The sequence below is a fragment of the Ambystoma mexicanum genome, chromosome 5q, assembly GCF_040938575.1.
Source record: "Ambystoma mexicanum isolate Mex_15411 chromosome 5q, UKY_AmexF1_1, whole genome shotgun sequence".
Taxonomy (NCBI): Eukaryota; Metazoa; Chordata; class Amphibia; order Caudata; family Ambystomatidae; genus Ambystoma; species Ambystoma mexicanum.
The window spans coordinates 1402802024-1402817156 of NC_090933.1; the positions used below are offsets into that span (position 1 = coordinate 1402802024).

The window sequence follows — 15133 nt, forward strand, 5'->3', positions numbered from 1 at the left end:
TATCCTTATGTAACTATTGAAGAAAACATGTGGTGTGTTCGAAATATTTAAACCAGGTGCTTCCTAATAATTTGTATTTATTTGTATTTATTAGGTTTATATCGCGCTTTACGCCAAAGCGCTTTGAGAGATACCCTATGTTATGCAGAAAGCAACATAGCTAGAGCTTTCCAAATGCTTACCACTTTACTACACATCTATCAATGAAATGCTTCCTGTAATTATGTTAAATTTACAAACAACAGCTTACATGGACTTCTAACAAACCTTGTCAAAACAGATTCATATAAAGCAATGCAAACTGAAATCTTCATTCATGCCCTTGTGCTGTACTGTATCCAATAAGTGTATCCAATACATCTCGTGTTGTAGGAGACATGTGGTGAGGTCCCCACCTCTGTCAGGAGTCTTAACAACCTCCAGTATGATGAATCTTACTTGTGAGACATTACGTTGTTTCCTATAGAAATGTTGTGCAACCAGTGATCTATTATTATGGGGTTGAATGTTAGATTTGTGTTCTAACCACCTCTCATGTGCTGATCCTGAGGTTTGCCCAAGATATAATTGCCCACATGGGCATTTGATGCAGTAAATGACACCTGATGTAGTGCAGGTAGCAAAATCCCTTAGTCCAATTTTTCTACCTGTGCACGGATAGGAAATAGTGTTGCCTTTGATAACATTGTTGCAGTAAGTGGAGGAGAGGCACAGAGGCTGCGAAAATAATTTCAAGAACTGCGGGTCATGATGTAGGGTCTTCCAATTTTCCTTAATGATAAGTGCAATATGCATTCTCTGTTTGGAATATTTTGAAATGTTAAGAAGAGGAGTCTGTGTATTTTTTTGCTGGGTCTTAGTAGCCTTTCCTATTATAGAATTTCTTGAAACATCTAGCATTGAATTTATTCTGGAGCTCAGTACATTCAGAGTTAAAATCCCCAGGGTCAGAGAGAATTCTCTTCAGCCTCAGGAGTTGACTTTAAGTAGACTTCTAGTCAATGCTCATGGATGAGATCTCAAATTGTGCAATAGATTATTCACATCAGTAGGTTTATAATAGACAGATGTCACCAATTTGCCCTCTACAATATCAAGGTGGTCAAGCAAAAAAAGGCAAATATCAGTTGTGAACTTAATGCGTGAATGTGTTACATTTAAGTAATCAAATAACTAATTTAATTCCAATTAAGTGCCCGTCCAAATTCCGAAGATATCATCTATGTAACTTTTCCACATTGCTATCTTCCCAGGCCAATGTGAATAAGCCAATATATGTGTCTTCTCGAAAAAATCCTAAAGCTATTTGTGTAAGCTGGGGCCATCGTGGAACCCATGGATGTCCGGAATGCCTGGGCATAGTAGATACCACAGTATCTGAAGTAGTTATTAAATAGAATAATATGAATATATTCAAACACACATTGATAGTTAGCCTTTACTTCCTCAGATTACAAAGGAATCCACTCTACCCGTTCTATTCCCTCATTTTGGGGAATCAATGTTTGCAAGCTACATACATCCATTGAAAAGAGAATCCAGTAATTATTCAATCATCTCACTTCAGGAACACAATTAAGGGAGTCTGTAGTATCACGTAAATAAGTCGGTATTGAGTGTACCGAAGGTTGCAAAATCATATCTATGTAAATGATCAGCGGGGTCAAATATGCAGGTTCATCCCTGTTCCTCCAAAACCATCAAGGACCACATTGACTCCCTGGCTCCTACTCTGGCCGACTTCTGCAACCACTCCTTCACCACTGGAGTCTTCCCATACCCTGTGAAGCACTCGCTTGTGCACGCTCTTCTCAAGAAACCCTCTGCCGACCCGTCCTGCCCGGCTAACTATCACCCAATCTCCATCACTCCCTTCCTGGGCAAAGCCCTGGAAAAGCTGGCCATCTCCCAGCTTAATCTTCACACTGAATCTGTCGGTTGTCTTCATGACGATCAATCTGGATTCAGAGCTGCCAGAAGCACGGAAATTGCTCTCCTGAACATCTGTGAAGACCTGGTCTCAAACCTTGACTCCAACACCCCCTGTGTCCTCTTCTTACTTGATCTCTCTTCTGCCTTTGACACAGTCAACTATGCCATGCTGCTCAACCGTCTCATTGCTAACCTGGGTATCACCGGTCAGGCCTTGGCGCTGGTGTGGCTCACTTCTTCCCTCTTTGATCGACCCTCCCAGGTCCAACTTGTGTCCTTCCTCTCCTCTATCTCAACTTGTGGTGTCCACCAGGGGTCTAACCTCTCTCCCTGGCTGTTCAACCAATACCTGGCACTTCTTGCCCACCGCATTGCCACTCTCTGCCCCAACTTTCAATGCTATGCGGATGACACGCAGCTCATTTTCAGGATACCTTCGGCCACCTCGTCTCCGTCTGTCAACTCTGACTGTCTGTCTGCTATCCAGGAGTGGTGTGCCGCCAATGATATCAGCTTTAATGCCAGTAAGACTGAGATTCTCCTCATCGGCACACCAGCTCCCTCCTTTCCTGTCACTCTCTGGCCGGCTGCTCTTGGCCCTCTTCCTGCTCCCACCTGCGAGGCTAAAAACCGCAAGGTTATCTTCGACTCCACACTCTCCTTCTCTCCTCACATCTCTGACGTCTTAAGTCACACTACCTGCTGCACCCCCTCAGAGGTATTCTTCCTTTCCTCTCCTTCCCCCAGAAGCTCACTGTCTCCAAAGCTCTGGTTCTCTCTAGACTGGACTACTGCAACAGCCTCTTTCTAAATCTGCCTGCTTCTACTCTCCACCCTCTGCAACTATTCCAGGACTGCAAGACTTGTCCTTGGCCTCAAGCCCAGAGATCGTATCTCTCCAGGACTGAAATACCTTCACTGGCTCCCACTGGCTGCGAGGATTAAGTTCAAAACCCTCTGCATTGTCCACAAGGCCTTTCGGGGCTTGGGGCCTCAATACCTTCAACTTTCTCTTCCTAAATATCTTCCTTCTCGAGCTCTCCACTCATCCACCTCCAACTCCCTCAGGGTCAGTCGCTTCTCCAAGCAATGAGTTGGTGGTAGATCTCTCTTCTCGGCTGGGGCCTCCCTCTGGAACAGCCTCCCTGCCTCCCTGAAACTTGAGGAGAACCATCTCCGGTTCTGGAAGCAACTCAAAACCTTCCTTTTTGCTTCTGCTTTCTCTCCTCCTCTCACCTGCTAAATTCCTGGCTGAACTGTACTGGTTACCTGGCCACCCTCTGACCTCGGGCCCAGGTCCCCTCCCCCACCAGTTACATACCTGCACTGCCTCCCTGGCAACCCCTGCACTTGGGGACTGTTTTCTGTATCCCTACAGTTCCCCACCAGCATGTGACACCTGATGTCTGCACTTACCCTTGCATTTGCCACCAGCTGGCCCTACTTCTCATATTGTTTTATTTATTCTATTTTTCCCATGTACTGCACTGTCCCCACCCCCCACCCACTCTGCACTTTTCCTCTTCCCCCTTCCCCTGCACTTGCGCGATCTGAATGACACTTGGCCTAGTAGGATTGTTGTCTCTGTCCTCCCTCTGTTCCCCCTCCCTTGCTGCGTCGCGCCTTGAAACGCTTGTGTATAGGCGCGTTATAAATTCCTTATCATATCATATCATACTCTCGTTGGCCACCACAATAGGTCTCAATGGTGGTAATGTCTGATGCTTTTGAATTTTTGGGAGTCCGTAAAAGACCGGAGTGATAGGGGAAAGATTGGTAAAAAATTGCAGAATTATTTCACGAATCCATTCTTTGCCAACTGCACTATCAAGCTTTATATAAGTGAATTTGTCCTCCAACAGTGCTAGACAACTTACGTGATAAAAGGTAGAGTTCATCACAACACTGGCCCACAGTTGTCAGCAGTTTTAATCATTAGATTTTCCTCTTTAGCCAATTTTGCAATCTGCATTAGTTATTTTTCCTTGTTAAATGGATAACTTTTTTGAAAATTAATATTATGGAATTGATCCATAACTTGTTTCTCAAAAATGTTGATGGCAAGATTTTGTAATGGCCGGTCAAATCTACTTTTAGGTAAGTAATAAGGCTTCAAAAGACACTGATTCTTCCTCCACTGGAGGTTGTAGGTCAAAAAACATTTGCAAACTAATCTTACGCAATAGCCTATGTAGGTTAATTTTCTCTTCAAACTAGCTTGTATGAACAGTTGACACAAAGGACAGACCCTTATTTAGAGCAGAAAGCTGCCCTGCTGTCAAATATTTACTTGAACTGTTACCCTCAATATTCTGCTCTTCTGTCACTTGTTTCGCTGACGAGCCAGTCTTTTTCCGTCATCTGTTTTTTTTGGTCTAAAAAATTGACCTCACAACGGGCTAGTATAATAACTACTCTAGAAATGCTAGGTATAGATGCCTCTTCGAGAGACGTTGAATCAGGTACACAAATAGCCAATTTTGAGGGCTCAGTACGAATATTATCTCCAGAAATGAACTACCCTCACTACTTCTCTCTGTACCTGAATAACCTTGGTTCTGTTTAGTGAATCTATTGTTAGATCTTTGGGCATAATATTTGTGCCAAGTGTATACAATGTTGTTCATATATTCATATGTGTCCCTCTTGTATTTCCTAAGGTTTCTTTGCGCAATGTCTCTCTGATATGAAGAGATCTTCTGATTTATATTCTCCAAGATGGTCTTAAGTTCTGATTCTGATGTAATTAAGTTGTGTCTTCAAATCAGTGATCTCATTTTCAATGGTAGAAAAAGATTTAGAAAGTTCCTCAATAGCTGGAAAAGGATCAGATCCAGTAAGCACTTATTAAGGATCTGATCCCATTTTTTAACAAAGTTTAACCTATCTCTACACAAAGTAACCTGCATGGAATCTTTTGTGATTTGTAATATTCAACCAGGGTGGTAGCTTGGAATTTGTGGGAAATCTCTCTCTATGGATAAGTCTTTCCAATTATTAGATACATTTTATGGGATCTCCATTAACATCTGATGTTCTTTCAACATGTACAATAAGAGAAAGTATCCTCTGTGCCTACTCTGCCAAGAAAATGCAGAACAAAAGAGGTGATGTCTGGAATGTTTGGAGTTAATCCTAACCTCTGGCATTGCTCTGGGCAACACTCCAGACCATCGTTCATCAGCCCGCCAAGCCATTAAAGAAGGGTAAAGACCATAGGCAAATCAGTATTGGTCCCACTCCAAAAGGGGCAGTCCAGCCCCTACTGCTAAGTCACATCCCTTTGTACGCGACCACAAGCATCCCAAGACATGTTTATGCCTCATTGGCCATCCTCAGTGAGGAGTAGCATGTGTCTCTAGGCCCAGCAGGCTCGGGACCCATGTCTGGGCCTACCCTCCCCACTCTGGGTGACTTATGCAAATCAAAACAGGTGATGTCTGGAAGGTTTGGAGTTAATCCTAACCTCTGGCTTTGCTCTGGGCAAGCCTGCAGACCATCATTTGTTAGCCTGCCAAACCGTTACAGTAGGGCAAAGACCATATGTGTGATGCTGGAAATGGCTTTTGGAGAGACTGGGCCTCCTAGTTCTTGTCCTACCACTTCTCTGCGTGTGTTTTCTGTATGTTTTCGGGCACTGAGGTCCAGACGGCAACTCTGACAGGGCAGCGCTTCATTTTTCATTTTAGTGAACAACACCCATGGGATACCCTTATGGCACCCATCGGTGGGGGGTAAATCCTTGTACCCCTAATGTGTGTTTTGGGGCACCTGTTTTTTGCCCACGGAGCAGGGTATGGGCTGGTGGTAGCTACATGCTGACTTGGGAGTGGCTCTGAGTGTCCTCCATTTTTGGGACACCCAGGCACTGCCATAGAAATCAATGTATTCCTGAAGAAAGGAAAAATGGCCACTGTAGCCTCCTAGTTTCTTTGCCTTTACACGTTGTTTCCCAAAGTCATGTGAAGCCCTGACTCTGTCCCTGTCTTTCTTCCTGACTGGCTGTTGGGTGAAAAGACCATATATATCACTGGGGCTGCCTCCTGTCAGAATGAATGGGGCCTTCCAAGGGGCTGTGTGTTGTGGGTACACCCTTGGGGTTGGACCTGGATGAAAAAGTCTAAAGTCAACTCGCATTCTGTGTTGTGGGTGTCTGTTTTGTGTGTCTGACACAATCTCACACAATTTAGTCAGGGTCAGCCCTGACTAAAAGTGGAGTGAATGCAGTGTAGTGTTCTGAAAGGCTTGGTGCTTATTGCAATCCACATTCTGTGTTATGGGTGTCTGGGTAGAGTAAATGGCCTGAATGCCTGTGAGCCTGATTGGCTGCCTGCCGGCATTAATGCACTTGTAAATGATTGGCTGCCTGAGCCTGGCTCAGCTTGAGTGAATGGGGATCAAATGTGTATAACTAGGGACCTCTTACTCAGCAATTTGTTCAGAATCTAAGTTCAGAAGCTGAAGTTGAAGCTGAAGCAAGAACAAGCTGTTCCCTGGAGCCCAGATGGAGGAAGAAGTCGGCTGCTGCATTTTCCTCAAGTAATTCGAAAGCTACTATTTACTTCCAAGGACTGATCCAAGAGACGACCTAGTTAGGAGACCTCTTCCCAAGCTACGAAGGACTATCGTGCACCTGCTACTCTTCATCAGAAGTACCCTGGAAGCCAGTCCTGTGTGCCTGCCGTACAGAGACAGGGTCTTTGTGAGTCCAGAAGAGGAGTGCTTGGACATCTTGAGTCAAAGAAGTCCAGTTTTGTCACTCAGCGTTCAGAGGAGTATTTGTGACTGCTGGAAGCCAGATTGCTGCCTACCGCCCCCAAGAGCGGATAACCTGGCATAGTGCTGCTTGACACCCGGAGCTGCGAATGTTCAACCTGAACAAAGAATCTTTCATGGGACATCCCTGATACGACATCTGATCACTTTTTCCCACCGAAGAGGTTTTGCCTTTGTGAGGGTCTGTAGTCCAATCCAGTGGTCGAGTCCACGTTGCCAGAAGCCATCCAGAGGTCTGTGCTGTGGCTACAGCACCAAAGATCCAAAAGTCGCTAAACCAAGAAATCCTGAAACCCGACACCTACTTCTGCCACTGCACCTGTCGCCACCGAAAGGCAACCAATGTTCCCGGGAGGTATTATCTTCGTCAGCCAGGCCCTTTCAGAGAACACAGCAAGTTTCACATTCGTGGGACATCACAGCCGGAGTAACGACCCACCAACGGAGACCACTGCGAAGACCGAAAGTGCTGCCTTTCGGACACTGTCTGGTTCCCCCTTTTCTCTTGGCCTCGGGATCCTAGCGACTCCTTCTTGCAAAGGGGGTCCATCCTTCATGGGCCCCATCAAATAAAGTCATGACACTCCACCTCTTCGCCTGCCAAGGCACCCAAAGTACTGTGACGAGGAAGAGCGGCTTCCAGGCTTAGGAATCATCCTGTGGTCCCAGATTCATTGTGGATCCTGTTCTCCTGTGGCACCTCAAGTACTTTGGTGCAACCTATTTAAAGAAAAGCAGATCTAATTGAACTTATTTGGACTGTGCGGTAATAAACAAGATAAAGTACACCTTGACTTTTCCTTTACAGGTTGCCTGGGTGGGGGTATCCTCACACAGTATCACTATTTAAGTCTAAATAAAGTATACTGCCTATGTTCTGAAACTAACCTGCCTTTCTTCCTTTATCTATACAGTCACCCCTTGCTCAGTAATTTTCATGCTTTTTAAAGACTGTCAGCAATTGGTGCATTTTTGTGACTGTAAGTATTGTGTGGTACCCCACCAGCAGAAAACAGCTGGTATTACAGGTGCCGGTAACACAGGCATTCCCCCTATATAGTCCTGTGGACTACATAGAATGGGTAATTACTTACCATTGCTGGCACCTGTAGTCTGCTGGTAATACATGGAAATGTTGGCAACAATATGTTCAAAAATGAAGAAGCTATTAAGAAAACAAAACACCACAGTTTTCAGCCCATTCATTTTCCCATAGAGAAAAAGTGTTGTTTTTGAACAGTCAGCACAAAAATTGCTGGATAGATTTGGACCAAATAAGAAACAACTTGGGCAGAAAGCGTTGTTGTAAATTCCTTGACTGTTTTGGGGTAAATCCATCCGGCAGTTTTTAAAATAATCGACTGAGAAGAGGCTGCCCCCGCCTCATTAAAACCTTTATATTGGCCTTGGTGCTTTGTTTGATGGAATTAGTGATGTCAGCAGTGATGTGATATGTGATTTCATCATTGTAGTCATATGCTGAGTAACAAGGGGAGCAGAGTTAAGGTGAACTTGTGCGATTGCTGAGTTTTTGGGGGTTTGTTGGGCTAAATCTGATCATCTTAACTCTCTCTTAACCCAGTTTTCTTTCACTGAATATATATATCTTATATCATGCAATGCGCAGTGCCTTTAACACTAAGTAAGGAGTAAAGGCCATATATTCACTTCACATCCAGTCACTGGAGAGGCCCATCAGTCAATCCATTTTCCACGCGCCCATCAAGATGGTAGGCAGCAGTGCAGCAGTGGGCATATGGGAAACAGCATTTACTTCCCATCTTGGCATGCAAGCACATAAAGCACCCTGGAGGCCGTGGGAATGCAGGTGGCATGCACCATCACAGATGGCCAAATGCATACAAAATAATTACTGAACTGAGGAAATCCTTCTCATACATCTCTGTCATATCTTCTAATATAGGCCGTTACTTCTCCATGACAGTTTGCTTTCTCATTGTTTTGCCTTTGTGGTGGTGCTGCTGGCTGTAAGCATTGCTTCTGTCCTCCCTGCTTGCTGTGTGACTAAGTCAAAGTTACTAAAAAAGCACATCATTATTGAACTGAGGTTGAGACAATATGTGCCGGTGCTCAGAAATAGGTTTTGGCTATCAGCCCTACATACACTAACACAAATTAAGCACTGGGTGTATCTTAAAATGTATTACAGTTTCAAAAGTCTTAGAGCTTCTTTGTGGGAATCGGATTATATCTAGGGTCAAAGATGACCCGTCCGTTCCTGAAAGACGCTGTATAGATAACTCCCTGATTGAAAATAATGGGACGGGTTAAGGTGAGTTGGTGGCAGTCCCAGTAACATAAGCTGTTTTAGGTTTGTGCAAAAGATGTCTATGGTTATCCAATTCTTTAATAATCTGGAGGAATATGCATGGAAGTTTAGCTGAGCACTGAGTTTGATGGACCAGTATCTGGCCAACAGTTGCGTAAGAAAGCAAGATAAAACAAAAGGGCATAGATAAATGTTGAAAAGATGGGAGGCACCGTAGTTATTAAAGAATTCTTAAACAGACTGCTTCTTAATTGGATACTTTGTAATGTAAAACAGATAAAGCAAAGAGACAGTTACCTTAGGAAAAACTCCAGTGTGGTTTTTCGGAGTGTGCAAATGAAGGATGTAAAGGTTGAGCCGCGACATATGACTTTCGAAATTGGTCATATTTGAATGCCGCCTCTCCAGTTATTGATTTCATGTGCAGGTCCAATGAGGTTCAGTTTCTTACATTTGTTCCACATGGACCTGGGGCCTTGTATATGGGGTGCAGTCAGTTGGAGGCCACAATCTGCCACCAACATGCGTCTGTCTATAGGTTTGTCATGTGGTTCGCAATGTGTTAATATACAATGGGAGGGCACACAAAGCTCTAATTCTATGCCCTACTGCATGAATACCTAATCACAACTAGCAAATACTATATGAAGTCGTATTAAATCATGCATGTCCTCATTAAATAAACATTGACATATGCTGTAAACCATTACAATTAATATATCTGTACTTTGTATTTTTTAAGGAATCATCAGAGATTCTACATGCACCTACATGTCAGCATGGAAATGTTACAAATGCTTAGGACTGGAACATGAGATGCTGGTCATCGAGAGCTTGGATCCTGATTCAGAGACCAGGCGGCTCTCACCAGTGGCTGTACTGGGGGACCGTTATGTGGATATTCTTAATGGTGAGTATGACATATTACGTGGGGCTGTTTCAGACTTTTTTTACACTTTTTTTATTTGGTTGCTGTGTCAGTACCACTCAGCCTTTCCATTGGCCAGATAGTGGGCCTTACCTTGTTATATCACCCCCTATCTAGCCTCTTTCTTCTGATGTAGCTGGCCGCTTGCTCACATTGCTCCTCCGCCCTACCTCCTTCTCCGTTATCCCCTATGTTCAGTGGTTGAAGTTTATGTAAAGAAGCAGTGGAACTATGTTCCCTGCTGGCTTGTCTTGCTCCCCACAAACCCCATTGCAATGGCCTTTCCCACGCGCAATACAAACCTCCAAACAAACGCGTTTGCTGTTTAGGGACACGTTCAGTGCAGTACACTGAAGTGCAAGTTTAAACTGCTTCCTACACTTTTATTCTAAAACAAAACCATTCCGGAATGGGTTTTTTTAAAATAAAAGTCTAGGAATAGTAAAACTTAATTGATAAAAGTAGAGGCGCACCGCTCCCAACCGCTCCCAACCGCTTCGGCCACTGATGGTTGGGAGCGGTTGACCGTGTGAAAGGCAGGAGAGATCAAATAAGATGAGGACACAGGGAGTGTTGGAATCAAGGCTGGAGAGCAGGTTTTCACAGATGTTCAGGAGAGCAGTTTCCGTGCTTCTGGCAGCTCTGAAGCCAGACTGGTGGTCGGGAAGACAACCAACAGATTCAGTGAAAAGATTAAGCTGGGAGATGGCCAGTTTTTCCAGGAGTTTGCCCAGGAAAGGAGTGATGGAGATTGGGCGATAGTTAGCTGGGCAGGAGGGGTCGGCTGTTGGTTTCTTAAGAAGAGGGTACACAAGGGAGTGCTTCAGTGGGGAAGGGAAGACTCCAGTGGTGAAGGAGTGGTTGTAGAAGTCAGCCAGACCAGGGGCCAAGGTGTCAATGTGGTCCCTGATGGTTTTGGAGGAACAGGGGTGAACCTGTTTTGACAAGACTTTCATAGATCAGACTTGTCTAGAAACCTTGTCTGGGAAGAAAAGGGAAAGGCAGAGAAGGAGGGAGGAGAGATGGTCGAAGAAGGGCCAGAGGAAGAGCAGGGAGTAGAGGGGGTATGGGGAGAAGAAGAGAGCGAGGACAGGACGTCCTGAGTTTTAGAGATGAAATGAGAAGCCAGGGCCGTGCAGAAGGCCTGGGAGGGGACAGGAGAGGTAGAGACTGCAGCAGGATTGGCCAGCTCCTTGCACACTTTAAAGAGTTTGGCAGAGTTGTTAGATGCTGCAGAGACACAGAATTGGATATGGGCTCTCTTCTTGGTGCAGACAGAGAACCGGTATTGCCAATGGAGCAGACGGACACCAGTTTGTCAGAGAATGTACATGAAGCACGCCAATTCCTCTCAGCTACCCTGCTCTTGCGTTTAAGGGTGGCGAGGTCTGAGTCGTACCAGGAGTTGCACTTGGCTTTGGGCTTCAAGCGGATCCTCAAGACAGGGACAAGAACATCAAGAGTATCAGATATAGCAGAGTGGAGCATGGAGAGGGCTGTGTCAGGGTGTGAGTCAGCCAAAGGGGGAGGAGGGGGTGAGAAAGTGGCGGCGAAAGCCTCAGCTGACACATGCTTCATGGGTCAGATAACCGAGAAGGTAGGTGGCAGTGGTGGAGTTGGCTTGGCCTGAGGGGTGGAGAGAGTGAGTTGGGAGGAAAGGAGAAAGTGATCACTCCAGGTGAGAGGGATAGAGAGGGGAAGGTCGGTAGGGATCAGAACATCGAGAGTGTGCCCTGCAGTGTGAGTTGGGCTAGAGGGGAGGATAGAGAGTGAGAGAGAGTTGCATAGGTTGCGAAAGAGTCCAGAGGAAGGACAGGAAGCATCCAGGTGGATGTCAAAGTCTCCAAGAAGGAGGAGTTAAGTGGTTGAGACCAGGAGAGAAGAGGAGAGGTCTGCCCACTCAGAGAGGAAGGAGGAGATCTGACCAGGTGGCCGATAGATGGTGGCCACAGTAAGGGAGTGGCCAGGAGAGAGAGAGAGAGAGCCTGCAGATGTGGCATTCAAAAGAGGAGTAGGCCTGCGAAGGAATGACAGAGGCTGGAATCCACTCAGGGAAGATCAGAGCTACACCTCCTCCAGAACGGTTGGACCTGGCCGCAGAGAGGATCTTGTAGCCATCAGGGAGGAGAGTGTCAAAGCTCATGACAGAGCTGGCTGAGGAGACAGCATGGGGGAGGCAAGAAAGCTGTGGAGGGAAGAGAGGGGACATCAGGAGAAGGAAGGAAATTGATGAGGCACAGGAAGCGTCTATCAAAGAGGAGAAGATTGTACTGACGGTCTTGGACCAAGACGATACCATTCAGGTATACATTAATGATGACCTTGAGGAGTCGAAGGAGGCCAGGAGGGCCTCTCACCGGGTGCTACCATTAATGAGACAAGAAGAGAGAGGAGAAAGCACAGAGACCACATGAAGAGTCCATAGGTCTGGCGAGGGAATGACAAAGAGGATGTTGGTGAGGGTTTGCCTAGAGGAGGCACTGGTGTAGGTGTCAGCGATAGGGATGCCAGGATTGGAGACCAGGATGTCCTTTTTAAACATCTTCCTACCAGATTTAGTGAGGAGAGCAGGATAGTCGATAGAGAAGCAGTTACAAAAAAGATAGGAGAGACAGAGAGCACCATACAGTAGATGGGGAGAGGAGAGAAGAGGAAAAAGTGGGGGAGGTGGCTAGGCGTGGGGAGAACACTAGCGAAGGATGCAGGGAGGGCGGCAAGCAGACAAGACAGAGAGAGGTGAGAAAATAGTAGACAATTGGACAGAACATCAGGCGCTCAGACCATGGTAGAAAGTTTGCTAGATGAATGCTTTGCTAAGAAGTCAAAACCACAGAATGGCTCTACTTTCACAATGTTGCTCAGATACCTGAGAAAACTCACCTAATTCTAAGATTCCGGTATATGGGGAAAAAAGGCCTAGGTTTCACAATACAATTTTAAATACTTTCAAATACTTTCACAATGCAGTTTTTCAGTTACCGGTGAAACACCCCTGAGTCTGAGAGTCCTGTATAATGGGAAAAAGACCTAGGTTTCACAATACAATTATAAATACTTTCAAATACTCTCTCAATGCAGTTTTTCAAATACCGGAGAGAACACACCTAATTCTGAGAGAATGCTAAGTGGAAGGTTTAGGGTAGATTGAAGGTTCTATTCCAGACCCGGGCCACTCCTACCTTACTTTGTAGCTGCTGGTTGACGGCTGGCCACTGGCTTCCCCTGCTGACACCTGCAGACACTGTAGGGTGCCCCCTCTGCTGGAGCCGCCCTTTGCTTTAGGGGCCCTTAGCCGCAAGGGGCTGCCGGGCAGAGGGCTGTCCTGGGAGGGTCCGTTAAGACCAGAGACCTGCCCAATCAAGGGTGGAGGGAGGGCTGGGAGGTGGGAAGAGGGAGTGGAAGAGGAAGGAAGGGCTCTGGGAAGCGAGAGCTATTGAAAGCACAGAAGATTTAATATGTAGTGCTAAAAGTCAATATACAGAGTTTAGAATTGTAATGGACACTACTTTAAATCCAGTTTGTTCGTGATGGCTCCTGAATGCAAAACAAGCCCATCGTCCCTATCTCCATCCAGAAGTCAGTCTGCAAAGGAATAGCTGTCCTCAAAGAGGCATTTGCTGACAGAAATTAGGTCAGGATGCAGGTCTTCTCTGACAAATGGTCATAAGGTTGCGGGCTCTAGAAGTCCCTCAACATGCTAATTATTCATGTGAGGCTCTAACATACAAAGTAGTGTCCTCTTCCAGCTCCTCAACTGTGTCAGCTTTAGAAACGGAAGGGTATGAGCCATAGATGGAGTGCCGCAGTGTCTGGAAGCAAAGTACGTCTTGCATATGTGCCTGTTGCCAATCTTTGCTGCACCATTGATGTGGGAATTACCAGCAGACACAATTACTGTGGAAGGTGCCACAGTTTTTGGGTCCACAGAAACATGAGTGCTTTGGGTCTCTCCCCTACATTATCACTCACATGAGACAGAAGGAGGAGCATCTGGCGACTGTGGTTGAATTCCTAACTTCATTACTCAGGGCTCATGAATTTGTGAAGTTGCCCAAAGAGATACTTTGCTACAAAGGATCATGCTAAACCTCAGTGATGTGGTGCAATGCGAAAGGTGATGAGTAACCGAAGACCAGGACACCCTTATTAGAAAGGGTTCCATGCAACCTGAAATTTGCAGTAGGAAACCAATGTCCCTTTTTTACCCATATTTTCCTCTTGGCTTTACTGCAATGAGAGTTAGCCTATCATCACCTCATCTTCCAAAATCTTCTTGTGATAAAAGTGGCCCTCTGGCATCTGGCCTCGTCAAGTATCTCTTCTGGAGATTGTGAGTGAAGAATTCATTCTGTACCAGCGTTTGTCACTAAACCCCTCAGATTCTTTGCACTATGCCATTTTCTGGAGGGATATGTGGAGTAAGGTGCCTCCCTTACTGTGCATTTGATGTAAGCCAGGCTCTCACAGAAAACCCAAAGGGAGTAATTTTTGAGCCACTGTACTCAAGCGGGAGATTGTAAGTAAGGTGCAGCATTCTGGAATAGAGTCAAATCCCTAATACTTTGATACAACATACTCTCCGGGCGGGGGTCAGAGCCAATGCAACATTCCGGATATAGAGGACAATCCTTGAAAGTCTGCAAAGATAAAGATCCATGACCTATTAACCTCTCACAGCAAGAAAGAGTCCAGTGTGAAGGCACCCAGCAATAATGCTGTATTCTGGAAGAGTGAAGAACAATCCCTGTGTGTCTGAAGACTTAGAAAAAGACAGTGAAGTAACTGAGACCGTTTGGCAACAGAATGAGATTAGGACGGCTGACAGAGACCAATCCTTAAGCGCAAAGAAACTGCAACAAAGACTTCCGATACATTGTACTCTGGTGCCAATAAAAATGCCAAAAAAGAGAGAGAAAACAAGAATGATATGATGTTAAATATAATGAGCTGTCGCAATGCTTCCATGTTAGCCTGGGCCTTAAAATGTTGACTAGATGGGAGAATGATAAGGTGATGATTTTGAGCGCACATTTAGTTCCAAATTACCTTCATTTTAATATTTACTGGAAAATGGGCCAGGAAAAGGAAGTGGACTGTGTTTGCATCTAAGCTGAGACATTTTTACACTGTGTATTTATACGTCCCTTCTATATGAGAGGAAGAGTTAATATCTTGTACCACATTTGTTGTTATATGATTTTAAACAG

General features: G+C 45.4%; 2 protein-coding genes across 2 annotated transcripts in view; one reads left to right on the plus strand and one right to left on the minus strand.

The window, feature by feature from the left end:
• The window catches only part of LOC138498458 (fibrocystin-L-like), a 374239-nt gene extending 374042 nt beyond the window's left edge, over window positions 1–197 (minus strand). Inside the window, exon 1 of the mRNA XM_069622208.1 lies at window positions 183–197. Within this exon, the coding sequence (XP_069478309.1) occupies window positions 183–197 (15 nt within the window). The remainder of the gene's footprint in view (window positions 1–182) is intronic.
• Window positions 198–9743: 9546 nt separating this feature from the next.
• Window positions 9744–15133, plus strand: part of LOC138498208 (fibrocystin-L-like) — a 245145-nt gene continuing 239755 nt past the window's right edge. Inside the window, exon 1 of the mRNA XM_069622088.1 lies at window positions 9744–9908. Within this exon, the coding sequence (XP_069478189.1) occupies window positions 9770–9908 (139 nt within the window). The 5' untranslated portion in view covers window positions 9744–9769. The remainder of the gene's footprint in view (window positions 9909–15133) is intronic.